The sequence below is a fragment of the Vicugna pacos genome, chromosome 30, assembly GCF_048564905.1.
Source record: "Vicugna pacos chromosome 30, VicPac4, whole genome shotgun sequence".
Classification (NCBI taxonomy): Eukaryota; Metazoa; Chordata; class Mammalia; order Artiodactyla; family Camelidae; genus Vicugna; species Vicugna pacos.
The window spans coordinates 27,083,068-27,107,268 of NC_133016.1; the positions used below are offsets into that span (position 1 = coordinate 27,083,068).

The 24,201-nt window shown below is 43.5% G+C and overlaps 1 protein-coding gene and 1 long non-coding RNA gene across 2 annotated transcripts in view; one reads left to right on the forward strand and one right to left on the reverse strand.

Annotated features, from left to right (window-relative positions):
* The window catches only part of LOC140690316 (trafficking protein particle complex subunit 9-like), a 53,700-nt gene extending 48,263 nt beyond the window's left edge, over nt 1-5,437 (reverse strand). The window contains exons 1-3 of the mRNA XM_072952017.1: nt 5,209-5,437; nt 995-1,124; nt 552-757 (exon numbers count right to left, since the gene is read on the reverse strand). Of these exons, the coding sequence (XP_072808118.1) occupies nt 552-757; nt 995-1,114 (326 nt within the window). The 5' untranslated portion in view covers nt 1,115-1,124; nt 5,209-5,437. The remainder of the gene's footprint in view (nt 1-551; nt 758-994; nt 1,125-5,208) is intronic.
* LOC140690323 (uncharacterized) overlaps nt 1-24,201 on the forward strand; it is a 1,184,725-nt gene that overhangs the window by 626,750 nt on the left and 533,774 nt on the right. The gene's annotated exons all lie outside the window — the stretch shown is intronic.

Below are 24,201 nucleotides of genomic sequence, written 5' to 3' on the forward strand. Positions count from 1 at the left end.
GAAATGAAATGAGAGCCATGTAAAGAAAGTTTCCCAGTTGCCACGTATAAAATAGTAAACAAAAAAACAACCCAACAAACAAAAAACAAATACTAGAAACTGATTTTAAGAACAGATCTTACTTAATCAACTGTATGTAAAATACTATCATTTTGACATGTAATCAATGTAGGAAGTAAAGAGATAGTTTATATACATTTGCTAGACAAGCCTCAGCGTCTGATGTGCATTTGACCTACAGCATATCTCAGCTCAGTCCAGCCTCCTCCCCAGTGCTCCTAGCATCAGTGGCTTTGGCTAATTTATTGGACAGCAACTCCAGGGGTCCCACCATTGTCCTGGCTGTAAAGCGGGAGTAAGTGTCCACACTAACCCTAAAAGGATCTCTCTGAAACAAAGGCAGATTCACTTTGAAATGTCTGTAAACCAGCGGGCTGCACCTCCCTCCCCCCTTGGCTACAAGACAGACTTCTTCCTTGCTGATCCCTTTCTGGATGTAGGGAAGCAATCCGGCACAAAGCCAGGGTGGGCTGGCCTCCAGGTAAACTTACCTGCTGTCTGTGTCCAGTCCCATGAAGTCCTCCTTCTCAAACGGGATGCAGGGGAGGGGGATCTTGTCCCCAGAATTCTTGGGGCCACCATCCAGCCACTTGGACTTGAGCAAGATGAAGAGTGACTCAGTGAAGTCCTCGATCCTCTTCTCCACCACCCTGCAGTCCTCGTAGATTGAAGGACACGTCGGTGAACGGCTGCTCGGCTACCTCCCCATGCAGCACAAAGACAAAGAGCTGAGAGTCATTAAGCACGGTGCCATACAGCCCCTCTGCACGTGCAGCTTCTCCAAGGCCTTGGCAGAGAGACAGTTGGTAATGGTGACAAGGCCCACGACTTTGCGGTGTGTCTGGAAGACGCTCCACCCATTCTCGGGCACATAGTGGTGCCTGTAGTGGATACAGAATGTCCACTGGGAGCCGCATGGGCTGATGTGGCACACCGAGGTGAGTAGCTGATAGATGCAAAAGAAATTCTCCTCTGAGATGATCTCCATTGGTTGGACCACAACGGGACGAGTCTGGTGGTCCTCAGCACACTGCACGTAGTCAGGGATGCTCATGTTGCTGGCCCTGCCGAGAGGGGTGAGGAGATCGAGGTACATAATCTGCTGTGTGCTATGGGCCCATCTGGGTTGCTGTGACCTGGTGTGTACCAGCCAGAAGGCAAGGGAAGCCAAAGCAAATCCGGGGGTACAGTTTGTCCTCAGAGTCTGCACATGGCTACTGAAGCTCAGATCACATTACCCAGCTTTTGGTCTAGGCTTCCATCCCCTGCAGAAAAGGATCATTTCTTGTTTTCTGTTTCCAAGCACCTAGGCAGGCCCTGATGCAAAGTCGGTGCTCAAAAATGCTGAATAAATAATGAACAAAGAAAATGCTTTCACCAAACCCCTTCAGCAGAATATAAAGAAAAGGACCACAGTAGGATTAAAAGATCTGGATTTGTATCCAAATTATTTGATCCCCTAAGCTTCATAATAATGGATAAGAAAACTTGCCTAGGGGAAGATGATACAGTTCAGTGGTACAGCACATTTTTACCATGTACGAGGTCCTGGGTTCAAAACCCAGTAACTCATTTTAAAAAATGAAACAAATAAATACACGTAATTACCCTCCTGATAAAGTATTTTTTAATTCAAAAGTCAAAAAACACCTTGCAATTGACACAACATTGTAAACTTGACTATATTTCAATTAAAAAAAAAATCCTTGCCTTACAAGAATATATCTGAATTACGGATGTTTGCAAATGTAAAATGTCTAGGGTACCACCTGCATAAAAAGAGGTGACTGTACAAATGTACTATCCCTCCTTAATGAGCTATACTTCCTTTCGGAGGGTTATAACCTCTCAGAGCTAATTTTCTCAGATTAAAAAATATAAACATTGCCTGATTCTCAGTAGTGATGAATAATCAGATAAGCCAAAGAAAGCATATGACCCACAGAGTTTACTCAATAAATGTTTGTTGAATGAATGAATAAACAAGCAAGTGAATGCTGCTCCCTGCCACAGACCATCATAATGGTATTGCCTGGAAATCCCAAGCCCACGTTCACCCGACTCTGCACTAACAAAGTGGGTGACCTGGGTAGGCCTGTGTGCTTCTCTAAGCCCCAGTTTAATCATGAATAGAAATGAGGGCAATAACACAAACCTCAAATTGTTAGTGAGTCAGTAATGAATTGTACCTCACCATTGCAAGATGGAACCATGAAGGAAAACTGGGCAAAAGGATCCATAAGCCCTCTCCATATAATCTCTTACTACCACATGGGAATCAACATTATATCTCAAAATAAAAAGTCTAATTTTTTAAAGAGGTTATTGAGGTTAGGTGAGCTCACTGTCTCAAATTAGGAACACACAGTACAAATAGGTCAATGCCCAGCCCATGAGATACACTCAGTTATCATTCCCACTGGACCCACTGGTACCTCCAACTTCAGAGCAAGACAATGGGTCCTCGTGGCAACAGGCCACAGCACCTGAAGCTAACAAAGCTAATGGTGTCCATTTCAAAGAGCCCCTGAAACCACCCTTGTTCTAATTTTCTATTTGTAATTTTTATTCCTTTTCATTAAATAGAAACTCCCAATTCCATAGAATTCTTACCAGATATCATGATGGCAGCCCTTCAAAGCCTGACCAAAGAGATCATGATGGCAGAACTTCTTGGTGAAACAATAAAATGAAAAGCTATTTCCACAAGACCTCTGAGAAAATCTACAAGGGTACTTCATCCTGGACTGAGGAAGAGGACTGGGGAGGAGGGGGTAATCTGGGGCACAGAGAACTATGGCCCAGCTGTCCCACAATGGGCTTTAGACTCACCCTCACCCTCCAGGAACTTAAAATACACACAGACAGTCTGCTATGGACAAGATTTTTTTTAAACAAATCCCTGAATCCCTAGCAGGTCTTGTTTCTACCGAGACACAAATGGCTTATGTGTATAATGTTTCACAAAAGCCTTAAAATATTATCACCCCAACTTGACACATCAAGAAACTGAGGTAGAGAAGTTTATCACATTCTACAAGATTAGAGAGAGGCCACGTCAGTCACCATATTTAAATCCAAGCCCCTGCTACAGTGCTCACACTAGAAAGTGTGACATAATGCCCCTTTCCTGCCCTCTCCCTGCAATCAATCTCTGAAGAGTCTTTTCTGTTTCACCTGGGATCACAATCACATTCATATTCCACAAAGAGCTATGTCACTCCTTGGAGGACTTATCAAAATCTAAAGGGTTGGGCTGAGAGGAGAGATTTGCATTTTCTGTTTCTCAAAGGAAACATGGCTTTAAAAGAAACTGAAAAGTACTTATCAAGTCTAAGCCCTCATTGTGCAGAGAAAGAACCGGAGGCTCAGATGAGTAGAGGAAAGGGCCTTATTAACAAATATTGCCTCAGCGCAGCACCAAGCCAGCCCTGGGCCCTTCTGGGGGAGGATCTGGGAGGCCCAGGAGAATGAGTGTAATAAAACAGAAAGAGAAGAAGCATACAATTCCCTGTCTCTACACCACCATACCATGAATTTCCACCAAATTACCCAGTATGGGTGCAGCCAATATTAAGGTTGTCTAAACAGGTTATAGAACCCTGGAATTCTCAACCATAGTTGAAATTCCAAAATTTACTGTGCCTTTTTCCCAGTTCAAGCATCAATTCAGTGGGCACTCTGTACCAGGGACTACACGAGGCCTGGGGTTCTCCCAAATACAGATCTCTATTACCACGTGTGCAAACCACATAAAGGCCACCAGAATAAAAGCACCCACAGATAAGATGAAATTACTGAAACTGAAAGCAGCCAAAGAGCATATATTACTAGGAAAAACGGTGCTCCTATAAATGGACTCATGAACATAGAAAGTAAACTGTGTTTAGCAGGCAGGGAAGGGGGGATTAACAGATACAAATTAGTAAATATAAAATAAATGACAAGGACCTGCTGTATAACACAGGGAACTATATTCAATTTCTTGTAATGAGTTATACTAAAAACAATCTAAAACATATATATACATATGCATATGTTTATAACTGAATCTCTTCTGTACACCTGAAACTAACATTGTAAATTGACTAAACTTAAATAAAAAAGAATTTAAAAAAATAAGTAAAAATAAAAGCAACGCCATTAAGAAAAAATAAAAGAACACTCTAATCCCCTTAACTGTATGTGGTGGAGAATTCTGGTTGCAAGCACCAAGTCCACTGGATCACTCCAGCACTGGCTGTCACTCTTTCTGACCATCAGAGAGTCACTTGCTTCACTGAGGTTACTTTTCTCTTCTGTGAAAGGCTACAGTTGCAACTAACAATGTATAGAATCTCATCATTCACAAGTACAACAAGTAGTGAGGACTTCCCATGGGCCAGTCACTGGACAGATGAAAAGATAGGGTCCCAGATATATTCATGGGTAGAAGAAGTTTATGCCATAAAGACATTAATTCTTCCAGTTTTGATAGACAGATTCATTGCAATTCTGATTAGAATTCCTACCAGATTTTTCTTGGAATGTAACAAGTTAATTTATGATCAGGAATAGCCAAGAAATTTCTTTAGAACCACCACTTCGGAGGGGTGGATAGGTCATTCATTTCCACTGGTCTTTCTGAAGTGATGAAAACGTTCTGGAATAATAATGGTTGCACAACTGTGAATATGCTAAAAGCTGCTGAATTGTACCATTTAAATGGATGGAATTCATGGTGTGTGAACTATATCACAATAACACTGTTACATGAAGAAATATTTCTTGACAATTATTTTTCTGTTTATACCACTAGTCTATCACACAATTTAAGAAAAACAAAAAACCAAAACAAACCAAACTGTGCCAGGAGATCTTTAGGACTGCAATATCCCTGGGTCTCCAAGGCCTCTGGTGGTGCTGTTCCTCTTAACACACACTAGCTGGGCTGTGCTAGTTAGGGACTGTAACTATCTTTTGAAAATCGAGGATCACTCCTTTCACCCTGGGAGAGGGAAGGAAGGAGGATGTCACAGCCTCATGCCTTCAGCTCATTTTTAACAGAACCAAGCCCTGCTTTCACCACTGTAATCACTCTCACTATAAAAACACGTGACATCAACAAGCACAGCCATGATAACACCTGAAAGTGTTAAAAGTACTTACCTGCAGCAGAAAAACTGAGGGAGGAGACAGAAGCTCGCTCAGCACTGAGGCTCCCTTTTTCCGACTCCAACTGGAGAAGCAGGGCGTTACAGCCGGAGGTTCTCAGCCCAGGGAGCAGTGCCCAGGCCACTGAGCTGGTCCTCCGGGAGCGGGAAAGGGAGAGGAGGGCTGCCCCGGGGGGGAGGGAAAGGGGAGGGACGCGGGCTGCAGCCCTGCTCGGAGGTCAGCCCCAGCCCCAACCCCAGCCCCCCGCCCCGTCCGGGTCCGCAGTCCCCGCCCGCCCGGACACAGCCCTCCCAGGGGCGTGAACGGGCCGGCGGCCAAGGAGAGGAAGCCAGGGAGGAGAGGACTCGCGGGCGGGAGAGGGGAAGGGGACGCCAGCCGCGGACTGAGGGGATCCCGGCTGGGTGAGAGGTGGTAGGGGCACACCTGGCCCTTGGCAGCTGTGGCCGGGGCGCCGGGGCAGGTGGCGCGGGTAGAGGGGTCTGGCCTGAGCAATTCATCTGAACACGGGCTGCCTGGCGCCCTTGGGGACTGTGACAGGCGGACCGCCCTCCCGCAACCGCCTGACCACTTTCCCGGGAGCCCCCCACCTTGCACTTCCACAGCCAGAGGCCCCGGCCCCAGACAGGAACCAAAGTCCTACCGGGCGACAGAGTTGAGAAACCTTTGGGCCCGATCCCCGGCTAGGATATAGAGCTTCCAACCAGCGGACCACTTGGCACTGACTGCGCATGCGCAGGAGGGCCAGCGATCCTCTCTGGGTTCTGTGAGAGAAGGTGGGACAGGGAGGGAGGGAGGGAGAAGATGGGAGCCGGTGGAGAGGACGGGAAAATTGGAGAGATACAGATGGACACGATGAGCAGAGAGTAGGGAGGGATCTGGAGAGGGGAGCGTCTTAGCGGAGTTGGAGAGAAAAAGCTTTAACTCTGGGGCACCCCTAGGCGGCAGACCTGCCTCTGTACCCTTCTGTAACCCTTCAAGTTCCGCAGCTCAAGTTTTACCTCCCTGATCCAGCCCTCCATGGGATGCTTCTGCAGAAACTCTATGGGGATCACACCCATTGCCCCCACGCGGACCTGGGTTTTCTCTTGCTCTGAGAACCAAGCACCCGCAGGTGTTGTCGCTCAGAACTACCTTGGAAAGGTACATAATCCCCTTTTACACGCTGGGAAACAGGCAGGCAGGATCACTGCCTTAGCTCCACTGTCCCAGGTGTTGGGCTGGCGGGGAGCGGGATGGTACAAGATCAGAGCCCCAGACAGAGCAGACTGCCTGAGTGTTGGTGCATAGTCCCCATCCCTCCTGGGTAAACCATACCCAACCCTAGTGGAAACATCAAGGGCTCACAGTAGTTCCCTGGGTGTGGGAGAGCTGTCCTCTTGTGAAGGAAAAGTCCAGCTGGGCTAACAAGCTAAGTCACAAATCTAAGTGTGATAAGTGTCGGTTTAATGATCTAAATTCTGCTGGGCTATCTCATATATCTGAAGTTTAGTGTCAGTTTATTGGGCTAACAACCTAACTCGTAATTCCAAGCTCAACAAGTGTCAGTAATGTGATCTGCTACAAATTGATAAGCTCCAGTGTACTGATTCCTTGCTTTTTGTTCTTTGAGCCTTATTGGCTAATTCCCCCTTACTTGTAATTAAGCCTTTAAAACGTCATGTGCACGTCTTGGAGGTGCTCAGAACTTCAGAGCAGGAGCCCCACTGAGCCCACCGGCATAATACTTCTGAGTACACCAACACCCCGATTGGTGCTTTTCTTGGCTGGCCTGTTTCCATAACACTCAGCTCCAGTGCCCAGCTTTCTAGGTAGATAGGAGTGTTACCAAGTCGAAATTCTTTCTCCTCAGTGCAGGACAGGACAATAAGTTTTGAGACCAGATGTTGGGGCATGGAATAGCAAGTTTCTGTAGACCTAGATGGCAAACTAATGTCCTGAAAAACCATCTCCCCAAGTCACAATTCAGGATCCTTTCCTATGTGCTTGGTTGTTGCAAACTTCTTAGTGTAGGAATTCCTTCTTGTTAGAATCCTTTCTTCTTGCAGCTATCTGCGTGGGTCAGATCCCTGCAAACCTCCAACAAAACAAACGTTATTTTCTATTCTGTAATTTGCTATCTTTAAATGAATGAAAAAGTGTTAAATATCCTTAAAGGTCAGAGGCTTCAGAATAGGCTCTCCTGTATATTTCAGGCTCCAGGCGACATTGATTACAAGCAAGATGAAGCCTAGGAGACAGAGCATAGGGTTAAATTCAAAGGAACAGATCTAATATGGAGTCAGATTTGTTCTGTTCTATTACCCGGCCAGAAGCCACTTGAGGATTTAAATCCGTTTAAGTTAAAAATAACTAAAATTTTAAAGGAATTTACATACATAGGTGGGAATGTGCAAAGCATATCTGGAACAGCACCCAAAGGATAGCAAACAGTGGCATCTCCAGAGAGGGCTGAAAGAACAGAAGATGAGGGAAAACTTCTTTCACTTGTGTATTTTTGTGCTCTGTTTGAGTTTTTTTTTTAACCATTTGCTTGTATTTCTTTTTCAGTTAAAAAAACTGTGTAATGGAACAAAGGATTAACTAGCATAGCAAATACAGCAGCCATGGAATCACTGAGTCATCACTTTTGATTTAAGCCAGAAAGCATTTATTGACTCTCTCCAATGTGCAGTCATGTTTTAAGAATTCTTTTAATATAATTATTACTATTATTATTATTACTACTACTACTACTGCTACTACTATTAATATTACTATTATTACTATTATTTTATGAAATAATAACATGGTTTATCTCACCCCTGCCCATGGCTGGTGAAAAACCAACTGAGTTTTTCTTGAGTTGTTTTCCAAGGAGTAGAGATGAGTTTATAAACAGAACACATCTTCAGGGTAAAACAGGCAGAGTGCTTTTCCAGCAGGCCAGACAGCTATGAAGGGTTTTCAACAGAGGCGCCCAGAAGCTGAGAGAGAAAGCCTACAGGACACTACAAAAAGCTACCCAAACTGCCTTCTCCATGGCACTACTGAAATAGGAAAGAACAAATCTGACTCCATATTTGATCTGTACCTTTGACTTTAACAAAGCCAAGTTAATATGCTCCGGTCTTTTCATGGGTTATGATGTGACAGAGGAGATGGACAGGTCAACAAGGAACCACTCTGCCGTGATTACAGAGCCGGAGAAAGGGATGGGCTGCAAGATGTATGACGCAGCTGCAACTGTGCCCGTGCTTCTAGGCAGGTATCCAAAATCGCCTCGACAAGGTGTCAAACACTTGTGCCCACGTCCTCATCAAAAGACATGTATTAAAGACAAATGGAACCATATAAAAGGCCAATACCCTTGCTGGGTACACCGTCCAAAGAACAAAGTCTCAATTTGACAACTGGCCATCTCGGTTCCCTGGGATTCATTCTTGAAGAACCTTAAAAACCACTCCTCTGCCCTCAAGAAGTGCTCCATATTTGTCCTATCTTTGGCTCAGGGATGGAACACGTTCAAGTGAACTTTAATGTCTGCACAGATTTGACTGTGTTTTTCCAGGTTCACTTGTCCATTCCAAAGAGGCCTGAGCTAAGCCCATCCTCCGTAAGATCTATTCCCTCCAGTGACAGCTCATTGAGCCTGCAATTAAAAGCCAAGTGAACAAGACAGTCCTCAGCTAAAAAGTTCACCCACCCTTCACTGTTTTCTTAATCTCCTCTCCTGGCTAATTGCAACAGACTAACACCTCCCTCCACCAAGATACCCAACTATGTCATTTTGTCTCCCCAAAGAGAAAGTAAGGTCCATAAAAGAGGAGACAACTCCATAGTCACCTCTGAATTCTTAGCATATAGTAATGTCAATAAATAGAACTCAGATTATTGCTACTTTCCTTTAAAACCTTTCTGGTTATTTGAATGAGACCTTGGAAGAGAGGTGTTTGCTGTCCAGTATCTTGATCCACAAGACTCTGGAGGCCTTTTTCGGAATAGCTGTTCACTGATTCATTCAAAACACAACTTATCAATCAAGGAGTAGCTGTGCTTTTCTGCCAGGAGTTTGTGGTCACTCTCATGCCAGAACAGCTTTAAACTATATCCTTACTTTTGATTTGTTATTTTCCCCCTCTTCCAAAAAATTGACTTTCCTTACTTTCTTGTCTTGAGGAATTTTCTTTTTCCTCTTTCACCCTTTAGTAAACCAAGATTCTCAGGATGGGCAAGGCCCATTATATGATCACCCATCCAACTCCTAGTGTGAGAGGCCTGGGGCTAAACTCCTGCCCTCCTGTCAAGGCAACTGAAAATCAGTTCAGGAGCCAACCAGCACACCACGGATTCTAACGCTCACTTATCTCCCAGAATCCCTGTTTTCTCGTTTGTCTTGGCTTCTGAGGATTTCCCCTTTCTTGACAATGAGTTGTGCAGCTTGAAAGATGAGGAAGGAAGGTTTTATTTCTCAATCAGCATTTTAAGAAACTTGTCTAATGAAGGTTTCCAAGAGGTTATACAGCCCTCCATTACCGAGACAGAAAACACACTAGACATTTTCTAAATTTAGCTCTCATGTGCATTTTTTCTTTGCTTTTGTTTTCTTAACTACTAACAGACATTATTTAATTAAAAAAAAATAAGGCCACAAAAAGGATAGAACACTGAAGGGGCAAACAAAATTAAAGGGCAAAGACAGAAAAATGATAACTACTCTACAAAGTTAATATAATACATACACTATGTATCAGATCAGCAATTCTCAGTAACAGCTAATTGAAACATGACCATGAGGTAAAATTTCTCTCCTGTCAGGACATGGCCAACAGAAAATACAATTAAACCAACAAACTAATATCCTAAGTCTGGCAAGGTACAGAAGGCTACAAGCTAAATGTGTCTTCTTCTGGAAAAGAAGGAGACACACAAGCTCTTCTCTGTGGAGCCGGAGCCCACGGGAGGACGTTGAAGTGAGCTCTGTAAGTACCCAATTAGCAAAGTGGGTGATGAATAAATAGACGTGAGCTTTGTTGACAGTGATGATACTACTATTCATTTGTCCTTTAAAGTATGACTTCACTTTCAGTGATCAATACATCGGTGTCCTCAGGAGTTGAGATTTTAAGAAAATGCACAGCCTGGGCCCAGACCTCCTCTTTAAGCTCGTGACTCTGCGTAGATATCTCAAGGGCACTCCAAACTCAACCTGCAAAGAGCTGACTTCACGGTGCTCCTCCCATAGCCGTCCTGTCCAGGGCTCTTGGTCGGAGGGTAAGGTCTCCCTGCGTCTCCCAACTCAGGCCCATTACTCACAGATGTGAATGGACCCCTCCTTCAGGGACCAGATATCCTCAGTCACAGAGTACCACCACCCTCAACTGACCTACCAGATACTCACTGGCACTCACTCAGCACTGACTCTGTGTTGGAGACCACGCTGCACACTGCACAGTGTATCTCACTGGATCTCCACAACAGTCCTGGGAATTGGGTACATCACTGCTTCAATTGATTAGATAAATTGTTTCAATTCCTTGTGTGTGTCATTCAAACTGACACGGCTACTAAGCCACAAGCCTGGGCCTGAAAACCACTTGAAAATTGGACACTGCTACACCTCGCAGCCACCCTACTCTGACTCAGCACATCACCTCCTGCCAAGCCTTCTAAACTTTTCCAAGCATTCTACAAGACAAATGTGAACTACGAGAGCAGCCTATTCTCCTACTTAAAATCTGTCAATGATGGTGCACTGCCCTTAGGAGAAAGCCCCACCGGGCTTGAGCACAGCCTAAGACCCCAGCATCCGCATTCCCTGCGTGGCCGCGCTGCCTCACCCAGCACGCAGCTCTACACGTGCCGTGTCCAGGACAGGGATGCTGACTCCGCACAACCCAGGGCTTGTCTCACTCGAACAATGATCACATTCTTCAGTGTTCATCTTCATTGCTGACTCTCACAAAAATGTTTTCTCATGATGAATCAATATCTTTTTCCTTACAACTTCCCATCATTGATAATGAGCTCCCCCCAAAAGAGAGAAGACCTAATTCTCAGTCTCCTTATCTGTAAAGTGAGAATAACAAGGAAATATATGAGGTTTTAAGAGAAATAATATTCATGTGAGGCTGAGGGACAATTCCATCATACAGTAAGCACTCAATGTGTGCTTACTTAATATTAGTAAGAATATATTGCATTCTAGCAATCTTCAATCAATGTTTTATGACTTTGTCCAACAGGCTACTGACAAACTGTTGGATGAACCACTTTGAGCAGATCAGCACTAGCGTACTGGGAGAGGTAAGCACTGACTCCAGTTACAGCTGCAGCCACCCAGCACTACGGGGCGGGGGCAGTTTGCTCAAACTCTTACATGTTGCTTGAGCATTTAGTCCTCGTTATAGAATAAAGATAGGTGTTCTTTAGTCAAATCTCCTGAAACATAAATCTTCAAAGATTGATGCAAATTAGGTTTCAAGTACAACACTCTCACTAGAATTTATTTGAAAATTATAGTCTTAGCTACTCCGCACATCAAAAGGGCATAATCTTAATGTATCTGACTAAATACACTGAAAGGGTTGTTTAAAAGTAATTAAGAAGAAGCCATTCTGAATAAGCTCTCAGAATCATCTGCACAAAGCCCCAACCATGGGTCTCATTTCTCACTTCCACATAGGTGTTTTCAAGTAGCTTACCTTGGGTCTTGGTTTCTTATAACACGGGGCGGGGAATAGTTGTGGATAGATTTATGTAGCAAATATATACCTAGGGTATTTGCTGTGAAGGAATTCTAGAAATAAAAAGATTGATATATAGTACCACCCATAAGAAACTCAGCCTTTCCTTTTACAACAGCATTAAGAATAAAGTGAGAGATACATTTAACAAAAATTTACAAGATTTGTACATTGAACTTTTTGAAGTATCAACAAAATAAATTTTAAAAGATCTACATATATGGAAGACATTCCATTTTCATGGAATGATTGACAATATTATTAAAAATGTTAAGACTCCTCAAAGTGATCTATATATTCAGTGGAATCCCTATCAAAATTCCAGCTAACTTCATTGCAAAAATTGAAAAACTGAACCCAAAATTCATATGGACGTGCAAGGGGCCCAGGACAGCAAAAACAACCTTGAAAAAGAAGAGTAAAGTTGGAGGACTCACTTTAAAGTGTACTAAAATGCTATAGCACTAAGTCAGTATGAAACTGGCATAAGTTTGGATAAATAAATTTAAGAGACACAATAAAAACCCACGGGGAAAACTTTCATTTACAGACAGTTTTCCACCTGGGGGCCAAAAACACTCCATTGAAAGAATAGCCTATTCAACAAATGGTGCAGGGACAGCTGGGTATCTGCAGGCAAAAGAATCAATCTGGAATCTGAACACCCATATTTTATATAACAAATAAAATTAATTCAAAATAGATCACAGACAGAAATGTAAAAATTAAACTTATAAAATTTCTAAAAGAAGACACAGTATAAATCTTTGTGGGCCTTGGATAGGCTTTGGTTTCCTAGATACAAAACCAAGAGCACAAGTGATAGAAGAAAAAAGCAGATAAACTGGACTTCACCAAAATTAAAATCTTTTTATTACAAAGGACATCATCAAGGAAGTGAAATGACAGGGGAAATGGTTATCTCAAGTCAGAGAGGGCGTGCTTAGTAAGAAAAATAAAATAAATCATTTCATCTATCTACCTCCCCTGTAAAGAAATTGTTTTAATGTTTAAAAAAATATAGTGAAAAAACAGTTTGCAGAATAGAAGAAAAATTTTGCAAAGCATGTATCTAATAAGAGAGTAGTATCCAGGATATATAACGAATGCATTCAACTGAGCAATACAAGAAAATAGACACAATTTTTAAATTTACCATGAATTTAAATAGATATACAAATGGCCAATAAGCATATGAAACGATGCTCAGCATCACTAGCAAAATCAAGAACAAAATGAGATCTCATTTTACACCCACTAGGATGGTTATAACCAAAACATGGACAATAACAAATGTCATTCAGGAGGCAGAGAAACCTCATATGCGGCCAGGGGAAAGGGACAATGCTGCAGCTTCTTTGGAGAAGTCTGGTATTTCCTCAAAAGCTTAGAGTTGTATGGCTCAGCAATTCCACTCCTATATGTAGAGTCATCCCTCAATACCCTTGGGTGGTTGGTTTCAGGAACCCCACACCCTGGATACCATAATCCAAGGATGTTTGAGTCCCTTTACAATCAGCCATCTAGATCCATGTAGTGGAAACTACAGATATGGCGGGCCAAATGTACAGCCAACAGAATGAAAACATATTCTCATAAAATATTTCACATCAATATTCATAGCAGTATCATTCAGAGTAGCCAAAAGTTACTAACAATATCCATCCATCAATGAACGGATAAACAAAATTACCAAGAATAGGCCCACAAACTTTTGGTCATTGAAACTTTGACAAAGGAGGTGACAACATACAATGGAGTAAAGACAGCCTCTTCAGCAAATGGTGTAGGGAAAACTGAACAGCTGCATGTTAATCATTGAAGCTAGACTACTGCCACACAGCATACACAAAAAAGAATTAAAATCTGTTAAAGACTTAAACATGTAAACAAGACACTATAAACCTCTTAGAAGCAACCATAGGCAAAACATCTGACATACATCTCAGCAATGTTCTCCTAGATCAGTCTACTCAAGCAATAGAAAAACAACCAAAAATATACAAGAGGGATCTAATTAAACTTACAAGCTTTTGCACAGCTATGGAAACAGTAAGCAAAACAAAAAGACAACCAACCTATGGAATGGGAGAAAATATTTGCAATAAATGAAACTGCTAGGGGCTTAATTCCCAGAATATGTAAGCAGCTTTTACAGTTAATATGAAAAAAAAACAAACAATCAATTCAAAAATTGGCAAAGTCCTAAAGAAACATTTCTCCAATGAAGACGTACAAATGGCCAGTAGCCACATGAAAAAATGTTCAATATCATTATCAGAGAAATGCAAATCAAAACTGCAATCAAGTATCACCTCTCACCAGTCAGAATAGGCATCATTCAGAAGTTCACTGACAATAAATACTGGAGAGGCTGCGGAGAATTGGGAACACTCCTACACTGTGGAGGGAATTCAGTTTGGTGGAGCCATTGTGGAAAAGTGTATAGATGTTCCTTTAAAGACAAAAAATTGACCTCCCATATGAACTAGCAATGCCACTCCTGGGCATATATCCAGAAGGAACCCTAATTCAAAAAGACACCTACACCCCAATGTTCACAGCAGCACTATTTACAATAGCAAGACATGGAAACAACCGAAATGTCCACTGAGAGATGACTGGATAAAAAGGTTGTAGCATATTTGTCCAATAGACTACTATTCAGCCATAAAATAATAATAAAATAATGCAATTTGTAGCAACATCAATGGACGTGGAGAATGTCATTCTAAGTGAAGTAAGCTATAAAGAGAAAGGAAAATACCATATGAGATTGCTCACAGGTGGAATCTAAAAAAAAAAGAAAGAAACAAAAAGATCAACTTATCTACAGAACAGAAACAGACACAGAGTCATAGAAACCAAACTATGGTTACCAGAGGGGAGAGGGTGTGGGAAGGAATAAATTGGGAGTTCAAGATTTGCAGATACTGAGTATGTAACAAATAAACAGCAAGTTTATACTGTATAGCACAGGAGAATATATTTAATATCTCATAGTATCTTGTGTTTAAAAAGAGTATGAAAATGAATACAGGTATGTTCCTAATTAACTGAAATGTTGTGCTGCACACAAGAAACTGACACAAAATTATAAACTGACTAGACTTCAATGAAAATATTTTTAAATAGACCAAAAACGAAAAAAAGGAAAATGATATTATCAAACAAAAAGAATAAAGTACTAATTCAGGCTACAATATGGATGAACCTTGAAACTTTATGCTAAAAAGCCAGACACAAAAAGTCAAATAGTGCCCTTTAAGGTGAACTGTATTTAAGGTTTTATTTTACTACTCCTTTAAATTTTCTGGTGGTTTGAAATCTATCAATATCAAAATAAGATGTATTATACATTAAAAGCTTAAAACGCTTCCTCACAGGAGGGCTTTTATTATTAAATTCAGAAACGCATATAAAGCTCTTGGAAAAACACTTTGCACGTCCACACACAGTGACTGCTGTCACTGCCACTCAGAGGGTGGTGCCAGCACTGATGAGAGCTGCCTCCACTCGCTCCCCTGCAGAAAGGAGTGAAGGCCTGAGCTCTGACAGGCAGGGTGAGCGTGAATCTGGGTCAGACACAGCCACGTCCCAGACTCTGCATTACCCAACTTTCTTACACAAACTGCAACATGTAATGTAAACACGCTAGAGGGATGTACCTTACAACACAGGGAATACAGACAATGTTTTACAGTAACTATAAATGGAGCATCTATTGTACACCTGAAACTAATATCATATTTTAAATCAGCTATATCTTTCTAAAAAATTAAAAAATATTTCTAAAATGTTATCACTTTAATATTCAATTCGGTTTTTAAGTAACTACTAAATAGTTTAGAATGTATAAAAGCATTTAATTGTGCTGTTTGTTTACATATTTATTCACATTCAGCCTCTTGCTAAAGAGAATTTAAACAATTCTTTTAAAAACAGCTTAACAACCTTAACAACAAAAAGGCAAACCTGAGAATGAAGAGAAAATGGAGATTCAATACTTAAATGAAACCAGGGGGAGATAAACTCATAAAAATGGATTCCATGAAGTCAGAGCAAGTGTTAAAGGCTGACTAGAATTTCAGCTGTAGGATTCTTGGCAGCTAAACCAAAAAGAAAAGATGATGGGGCGGGTGGTAGAGCGTGTGCTTAGCGTGCACGGGGTCCTGGGTTCAAGCACCAGGGCTTCCACTAACAGATAAATACGTCTAATGACCTGCCCAATAAAAGATCACCAAAGAAAAGAAAAAGAGAAATTTCTTTCCCAAAAAACCCTGATATTAAATTTGGATTAAATACTTAAAAAAAGCAAAAAAGAAAAATAGAAAAGATAAGTGACACTGTGAAGGAAAACCACAGCTGGTCTAACAAGTTAAGTCACAAATATAAGTGTGATAAGTGTCGGCTTACTGATCTAAGTTTTGCTGGGCTACCTGGTAAATCTGAAGTTTAGTGTCAGTTTAATGGGCTAATAAGCTAACCCGAAAATCCAAGGTGAACAATTGTTAGTAACGGGATCTGTTCCAAATTGATAAGCTTCAGTGTACTGATTCCTTGCTTTTTGTTGTTTGAGCCTTATTGGCTAATAGTCCCATACTTGTAATTAACCGTATAAAACATCATGTGCACATCTTGGAGGGGCTCAGAGCTTTGGAAAAGAAGCCCCTCAGAGCCCGCCAATGTAATAAATCTCAATACTCCAACCCTCTGAGTGATTCTTGTTTCTTGGCTGGCCTGTTGTTTCCAAAACAACACAAGGGATAATGCCCGTGGGATAAATCTGCAGTGGCTGCTGGCAGGTCCCCATGTCTCACGTGGGAAAATCTGAAACATCCTTCTCAACACTCAGAGTCATCATAAGCCCACCCCAAACCTGCAGCCTTTAAATGCAGGAGCACAGGTAGGGCCTGGACTTTGCTGTCTCTGTGTCATCACAGTGAGACAGGATGGAAGGGGGAAGAGCACAGCCATTCAAGGAAGGCCACCGCAATTAACATAGAAATGGTGAAGGATTCAAACCCCAATAGGCCTTGAGGCTCAGGATGAAGAGATTTAACTTCTAGCAGATCTTGAGATTCAGTAAACACCCATTGTAATAGTAACTTGGTGAATAACATGCCCCAGGCACCATGGCAGTCCCAATGATAGCCACAAAAGGTCAAAGGGTGGGAAATGGCCAACTCCTTGGAAATCCCAGCCCCTTGCCCTAAGGCTGGTCCTTCTACTTATTAGCATATGAAACCACCAAGCCCAAGAAAACAAGCAACACAGCGCCACCTCGCGGTCACCACTCTTTCCCTCTTTGGTGAAGGCCCACACTCTGTCTGTGAAGTGTGTACCTACTTCTAATATGAGCATCAAACCCCCACACCTCGTGAAGTTTCTCTTGCCTATCAATGTATCTCTCTGAATAAATATACCTTTACTCAACACTGGCTTGCTCTTGAATTCTTTACTGCATGAAGTCAAGGAACAAAATCTGGTGGGGCACATCCCAGGGGCTCAACAAAAGCCTGGGACACAGCCCTTCTCATGCCCAACGTTTTTTTATTCTTCTATCAACAGGACTGGTCTGTGAAGGGAGGTCTGAGACCCCAGCTAAAGGACAGAAGCAGCCTCCAGGGCTCCAGCTTGCAGGCAGCCTCTCCCCCAGCATGGGTCTTGGGGTCTGCCCGGTTCTCTGTGTTTCTCTGTTGTGCTGACTCCCCAGCCAGACAGCGTACTCCTAGGCCTGTCTCCACAAAACCCTTCTCTCCAAAATACAAGCACATCATGTCACAATCCTCTTGTTCAACCAGGAAATGTTCAGCCCACTTTTTTCCTCCCCAATAAAGTACCCAACTGTCCTCCCTCCCATCACATCAGTTCTTTTTTTGTGAGAACTCTGCACTCGCCACACCCCATCCTGAACACAGGTGTCTTGCTGGCTGTGACCGAGATGTTTCTTTCTCACATAGCCTGCGTCCTTTCTCTTTCCCCTTATTACCTTAAAAAAGCCTTTCCTGAGTCACCCACCCCACTGATTCTGAACTCACAAAAGTGCTGTGGTTGCAGTCACTATGTGCATACCTCCCAGGTTTTGGCTAGGTTTCGATCGCAAGATCTTCATTAAGGAGCTGCATCAAGAAGTTTAAAGAGGCTATTCTTACATCTGAGTGGAGGAGCCTGCAAAAAATTTACATGGCTTTGAAGAGAGAGTTAACCAGGGACAGAGAAGTCACGGGTCCTAGTCAAAAGTTTCATGAGGCAAAATGTTCTCCCAAGGCTCAGAGTGGCTTCTGAACATGGAGTCGGCAGGAAGGAGGTGACAGGCAGTGATTAGGGTGGGTGATACAGGGTACGCTCCCCCAGCTGGGAAAGAATAGGTATTTTTCTAGTTTTCCAAACAATTTCTTACTGCCATTTTTCCCTTATTACCACATACCATTTCCTACGAATTAAGCATATCAATGTAAGTTATTTGGGGCAATTGGGAGAAGCTACACGATGCCATTCACAGGGCCGGGGCATGACAGCCACACCAGTCTAGGTTGAAAGACCAGTGGGAATACTTCCATGGTAATCACGGGCATGCAGCAAACTCCCCAGCTTCAATGACCTTCTCTCAAAGTTGGCGCCAATAAAGCTACCAGTCAAAATGCGTGACGATTATGGCCAACATCTGTTTATTAGTTAAGTGCCCGTGAGAGCTGTCGCTTAATGGGGAATGAGTACGATCAATGAGGCCCTGTCTACCTGGCCACACGCGCCCTGCCTTCCTGCCTTGGTGCAGCAGCAGAGTTTGTTAAGCTGAGATGAACGCCCCCAGAGCAGCCCGACGGGAAAGCTCCCAGCTCTGCACGGCGAGACGTGTTCCTTTCCTTCTCAGAGCTGATCACAGTTTGCTGCCGTCTGTTTTTATGTTTATCCCTTTTGTAACTGCCTCTCCTCCGGAGATATTGCTCAAGCAGCACGGGGCCAGTTGTGTCTTGCGGCCTGCCGGATATTTTGGGCAGGGAAACAGCCGAGCCCACATCTGGCTCTGGTGCTGAACGGAAAAGGCACAAGTCCCAGGGGCCCATGCTGAACCGAGGCCCCTGCACCCAAAATTATGGTCTGACTTTGGGCAAATTATAGTCTTTTTTACCCTGAGATTCCTCATCTGTCTATGAAAATAACTGCCCATGGAACACAGAGTTACAAGTATTAAAGGAAATCACCAAATTCACAACCTAGCCAAGGGGCTACCTGTGCATCCTCAACAGATAAATACTGCCTTTACGGCTCTGACACACGCCAAGCTTGGTGGCCGCACAAAGTGTAAACTGCTAAGTGCCAGTGTGTTAAGTGTTTCATGTGTGCTATAATACCCTTTAGAACTTACAACAATCCCAGAAAGTAACGAATATTATCATGCCCATTTCACAGATTCACCAACAGGTTAAGAGTGGTTACATTCTAGTCCAAGGTGCTATGGTGAGGTAATGGCGATTTCAACGTGAATATGGCCCCAGGCCTGGGCTCCATCTCTGTCCCATCCACCTGACCACTTGCCTATGAAATCCACCTGTCCAATACCCAAGTTTGAAACCGGCCAGCTCTTAAATGCAATGTGTGCCACCGTTTGTCTATGTTCCTTAATTACCATAAACTGTTCTCAGAAACCACTTCAGAAAGGAAAGTTGGACTCACGTCCCTGCCCACAAAGAAGAGGAATTCTGCCTTGCCTTCTCCTGTAACGTGCAGAAACCCTTCCCATTCACCACCGAATCCTTTTGTATGCTTCCTCCGTGTTCATGTTTGCACACGGCTTATTAAAGTAGAAGTTACCTGCAGTAATTCCATCTCGGTTCCTTTCCAAGGTTCCAGATTATCCATAATCAGGGTAATATCATAATTTTCTGTGAACGAAAATACTACAATGTGAATGAAAATACTGCAACCATGTCACTAAACAAAGAATGCTGAAAACAAGTCATCAGCGACTGCTGCCGCACCCCAGTGAAAACAGGCCTGCAGCCACTCGCAACGGTGCCCTCTGAGCAGACTCAGAATAAGAAAGGACAGATTACTGGCCCTAGATAGCTAGGTGCTTGTCTAAAGAATATATTCAGTGAGCCCAAATGTTGGCTTCCTCCCATATATTGAAAAGCACTAAATTCTTGAACGTGAGATACCTGGCTTTCTTTAGATAACAAGCAATGTTTTATTGTTCTAACTACCTGGTCTTTGTTGTAAAGCTCCTATATAATCCTAGCTTCTCCCCTACTCTTGGGACCAGTCCCTCAGAGTGTTCCGAGAGGCGGTCATCCTGGCTCGAGTCCTCCTGACAAATAAAACATAACTCTTAACATTCAGGCTGCACGTTTATTTCAATCAAGTCCCAAAATAGACACAACTCATCAATTGTGTAATGGGACACACTGGATCAGGAACCAAAAGAGTGTAGTAGTCCCGAAGAACTACGGCTCCCTCTTTCTTCCTGTCATTATACAATCCCACCAGAACTCATTACTATGCTGTCTGCTCCTCTGGCAACCAAACTCATAGAAGAGTGAACTCAGCAGAGCACCATGCTGGGGAGAACCCCCCGCAGCAGCACTGCAGGCTGCCTGCCCTCCCGCACGCTCTGCCGACCGCTAGTGTCCTCCGTGGAGACCAGGTCAAAAAAGCTGTTCCCAAAAACTGCATAGTCCCACATATTAAATAAAAACGTTTTATTTTATACGATATGTTACGTATATACCCATCTGTGAAAACAGCTTTGCCAGAAGCCCAAATCTTCAATATTAATATGCAAAGGCAAACCCGGTCCCCAAGGGAAAACAAGTCTTAAGACGACACTAAGGCCTCCAAAGTCCACTCCACGACAATGAACCAAACTGCCTGCAGGTCTGCAGCTGCAGGAGGCTACATGTCTGCTTTTAAAGCAGCCCCTTCCTGCCCTCGTGTGCTACAATGCCCTTTTATGCCCTCCCATCGCAGGGCAAGAGCAGCTGCTGCAGAAACTTGCAGGGGCCTCAGAGCCAGGGATTATGCCCAGGTCACACTGCAAACCTGCTGCCCGCCTCACAGCCCCCAGCCAGCAGGTCACCTGGAAGTCACAGCAAGTGCCCCAATCCAGAAGTCTCTTCATTTGCCAGCACAACTGATCACTGGTCTCCAACCTTCGTCAGTTTTGCACAAAACAGCACCTTCTACTGTGAAGCGGGTGGTTTTCGCTTCTGTGCCCCATCCTTACTGGAAACGTTAAGGGAAACCAAAAGGCCTCTTTCAACCCTTTTCTGATAACACCCTCCCACCCACAATACTCATATGCTCAAGAGTTTGGATCCACGTGATTTTGTTTCCCTTATGCTAAGGGGCTCAAAACACTGCGGGATTCTTTCTCCTTTGAGTGTATTAGCACTCAGTTTCTTGGCTTTAATCTGTTTTTGTCTCTCTCTTCAGTGTCCCTAGCAGTTGCCACCTCTTACTCCCTTCAGCAGCCTCCCTCCCAACATCTATTCTAGGGAATCAGCTGTGATGAGGGGCCCGGGGGCAGTCACAGAAGATGCAACTAAGGAACAGAGAGGCTACATAATTTGCCCAAGAAATCACCTTGAGCCACCAACAGAGTGTGTCACGTCCCTCTATTTAACAGTTATGCTAAGCAAGTTAACTTTTTGTAGATTATGTTTATAAACAGATGAGAAATCAAAATACATACAAGGACACACATCAACTCTAAGATGTTCATTAACTCCACTGTTTTGTTTCAATTTATTTTATTTCTATTAAAAAATTGAGAACCCCTGCAGCCTTTATAGCAAAATGTTACTGGGTTTTAAATCCAGAATATAGAGGGGTTATGTCATTACTCATTCTTATATGTATGTTCAGAAGACAAAATGATTTGAAAGTCTCTCTCTCCGCCCCCTACTCACTACTGGCTCTCACCAGAGCTCCCAGACCACACATCTAACAGCCTTTCACTTTACCCACAGCTGAACTCATCAGTTTTCCCCCAGAACTCCCTCTGCAGCTTTCCGTCCTCAGAACACAGCAGGACCATTATTTAACTCATTAATCCACCCAGAAACCTGGGCCTTACTCCATCCTACCTTCACAGACAGCATTGATCCTTTCATTTTAACCATCAAAACATGCCTTCAATCTGTTCGCTTTTACCCACTGACTGTCCTACCACTCAAGTGGAAGCCACCAACACTGCGCACCTGGACTCATGAGTCTCCCAAGTGGCCCCACAGCCACTCTTCCCTACTTTAGACAAATGGGATTGTGTCACTCCCGCGCTTTTTGGACTCTTCAGACCCAATTTTCTTAGAAGAAACTTCAATTTCTTCACCTGGTGAAGGTCTTTGCCATGAAACTGTCAGCTCAGGGAGGGCAGGACCCGCCCTCTCCCCTTGGCCCCGCCCTCTGGCAGAGCTTCAGCTTGGGAGGACCTGCTGAGCTAAATCAGCCTGTATTATAAACCTGGTCTTGAGTTCTTAGCAAACAACTTCACTTATCCATACAAATCCAACGTAGATTAGAAAGATTTTAGATGTTGAGCTAGACAATTGATTTGGGGATTTTGCACTGGCAACCTGCAAGTATATGTTCTAATGATTGTGTCTTGTTAAAACCACACACAGATTAAAGGAGTATTTGTGGAATGTCTTCGGAGTAAAAGGGACTGTACTTTTACAGATTTTATGTTTTATTACATGAAGAACCAGGACAGGGTCACAAATGGAACCGCCTCACAAGTGACAGAAGACAGGTGAGACGCATATAGCAACAGGTCACAAAGATGGTAAGAGCAAAGTTGTTTATCCAACCCCCGAAAAAATTCCTCCAAGAACAGAAAACTCACAATTTTGAAAATAAAATTCTATCATCTAAAGAAAGAAAATAAATAATCCTCTTCATCAGGGTTTCTAGATCTGACTGCAGAGTTATTAGCAGGCCATACTGAATCCTAGCACAGAAAAATCAGATGGACTAGTGGTGAGTAAGTTCCAGGAAAACGGCAGTAATTCCTCCACTTGAAAGAGGACACACACTCACTTGTTGAAGGTGACTGTAAACCGCATTCTGCAGAAATTGAGAAGATTCAGACACTGCTTCTACATGGTGATGACACGGAAGGACGGCTTGGATGCATGCTTCTAACTGAGTCACCGGCATTCTTACACAGCAGGGTGAAACGGAGGCCCTCAGCCAAGAGCACAGTTGTTCCTGTCATGTATCCCACATCGTGCCTCGGGGACTCAGTGTCCTGTAGCAGTGCGGCCCCAGGCGAGGACCCGCAGCGTGGTCCACGCAAGCAGGAGGGGCACTGTGCTTGAGAAATCCCATCCCCGATGGGGGCAAGACGGGCTGGTGGGGTTGTGTGAACCTATAAATGCTCATAGAAATAAACCTGCATACATTCACGTGATAAAATTAACTGTAGCAGGCTATTTAACAAAATTTCAATTATCAGTGTTAATTTTACCATTCCTTTCCTCTTGTCCCCTGCACTCTGAGACAGGCTTAGGCTCTCTCACACATGCAGCTCTGATGCAATAGTTTTGAATTTATTTTATTTTGCTACAAGTGTTTTCACTCCCAGTGTCGCTGTGACTGTCGTCTCTTAACACAGTCAGATGTCTTCCTGGATCTCTCCCTGTGTTCCTTGCTCCTGCTTCTCAGATCCTGAGATAAAGAACAGGTGAAGGCATATGACTGGGAATGTCAATGTGGACTTGATCAAAGTCCTCAGTGACTCGCTAGGTGAGTGCTGCCCACCCCTTACCTTCGATTCTCAAGGTTATGCCCAGGGTGACATCCAGACAGGAGAGATTCCTGGGTCCAATTAAGAGCTGTGTGGCTTGGGTGTGGGGAAAGGTGCAGGAGCTGGTTCCGTAGACGGTCACATCCATTTCTCTGCTACTCTCTCTCCCGAGGCCCCGCTGCCAAGCCCCCAGGCTCCCTGATCTTCTGTCTTTCTCTTCTACTCTAATTCAAGCCCTTTTCCTCTTCCTTTATTCCCTGATTATCCCCAGCTGGAGTGATTTTCCCATCACAGATTCTGAAAAATTTTCCTGCAGCTGAAAAACAGGTCTCCAGAGGTCAATGCCCATATGGTGGTTCCTGAAGAGAGCCCCTGGTTAGGGGGACCCTCACCAACTCTCACGGGGCATCAGACATGTTGCAGGGTCGAGCACCCCCAACAAGAGTTTGCTGTGACCCCAAAGCACGCACAGCATCCCTGCTCACTAAAGTGTAGTTTTAGTCCTTTATTAAGAAG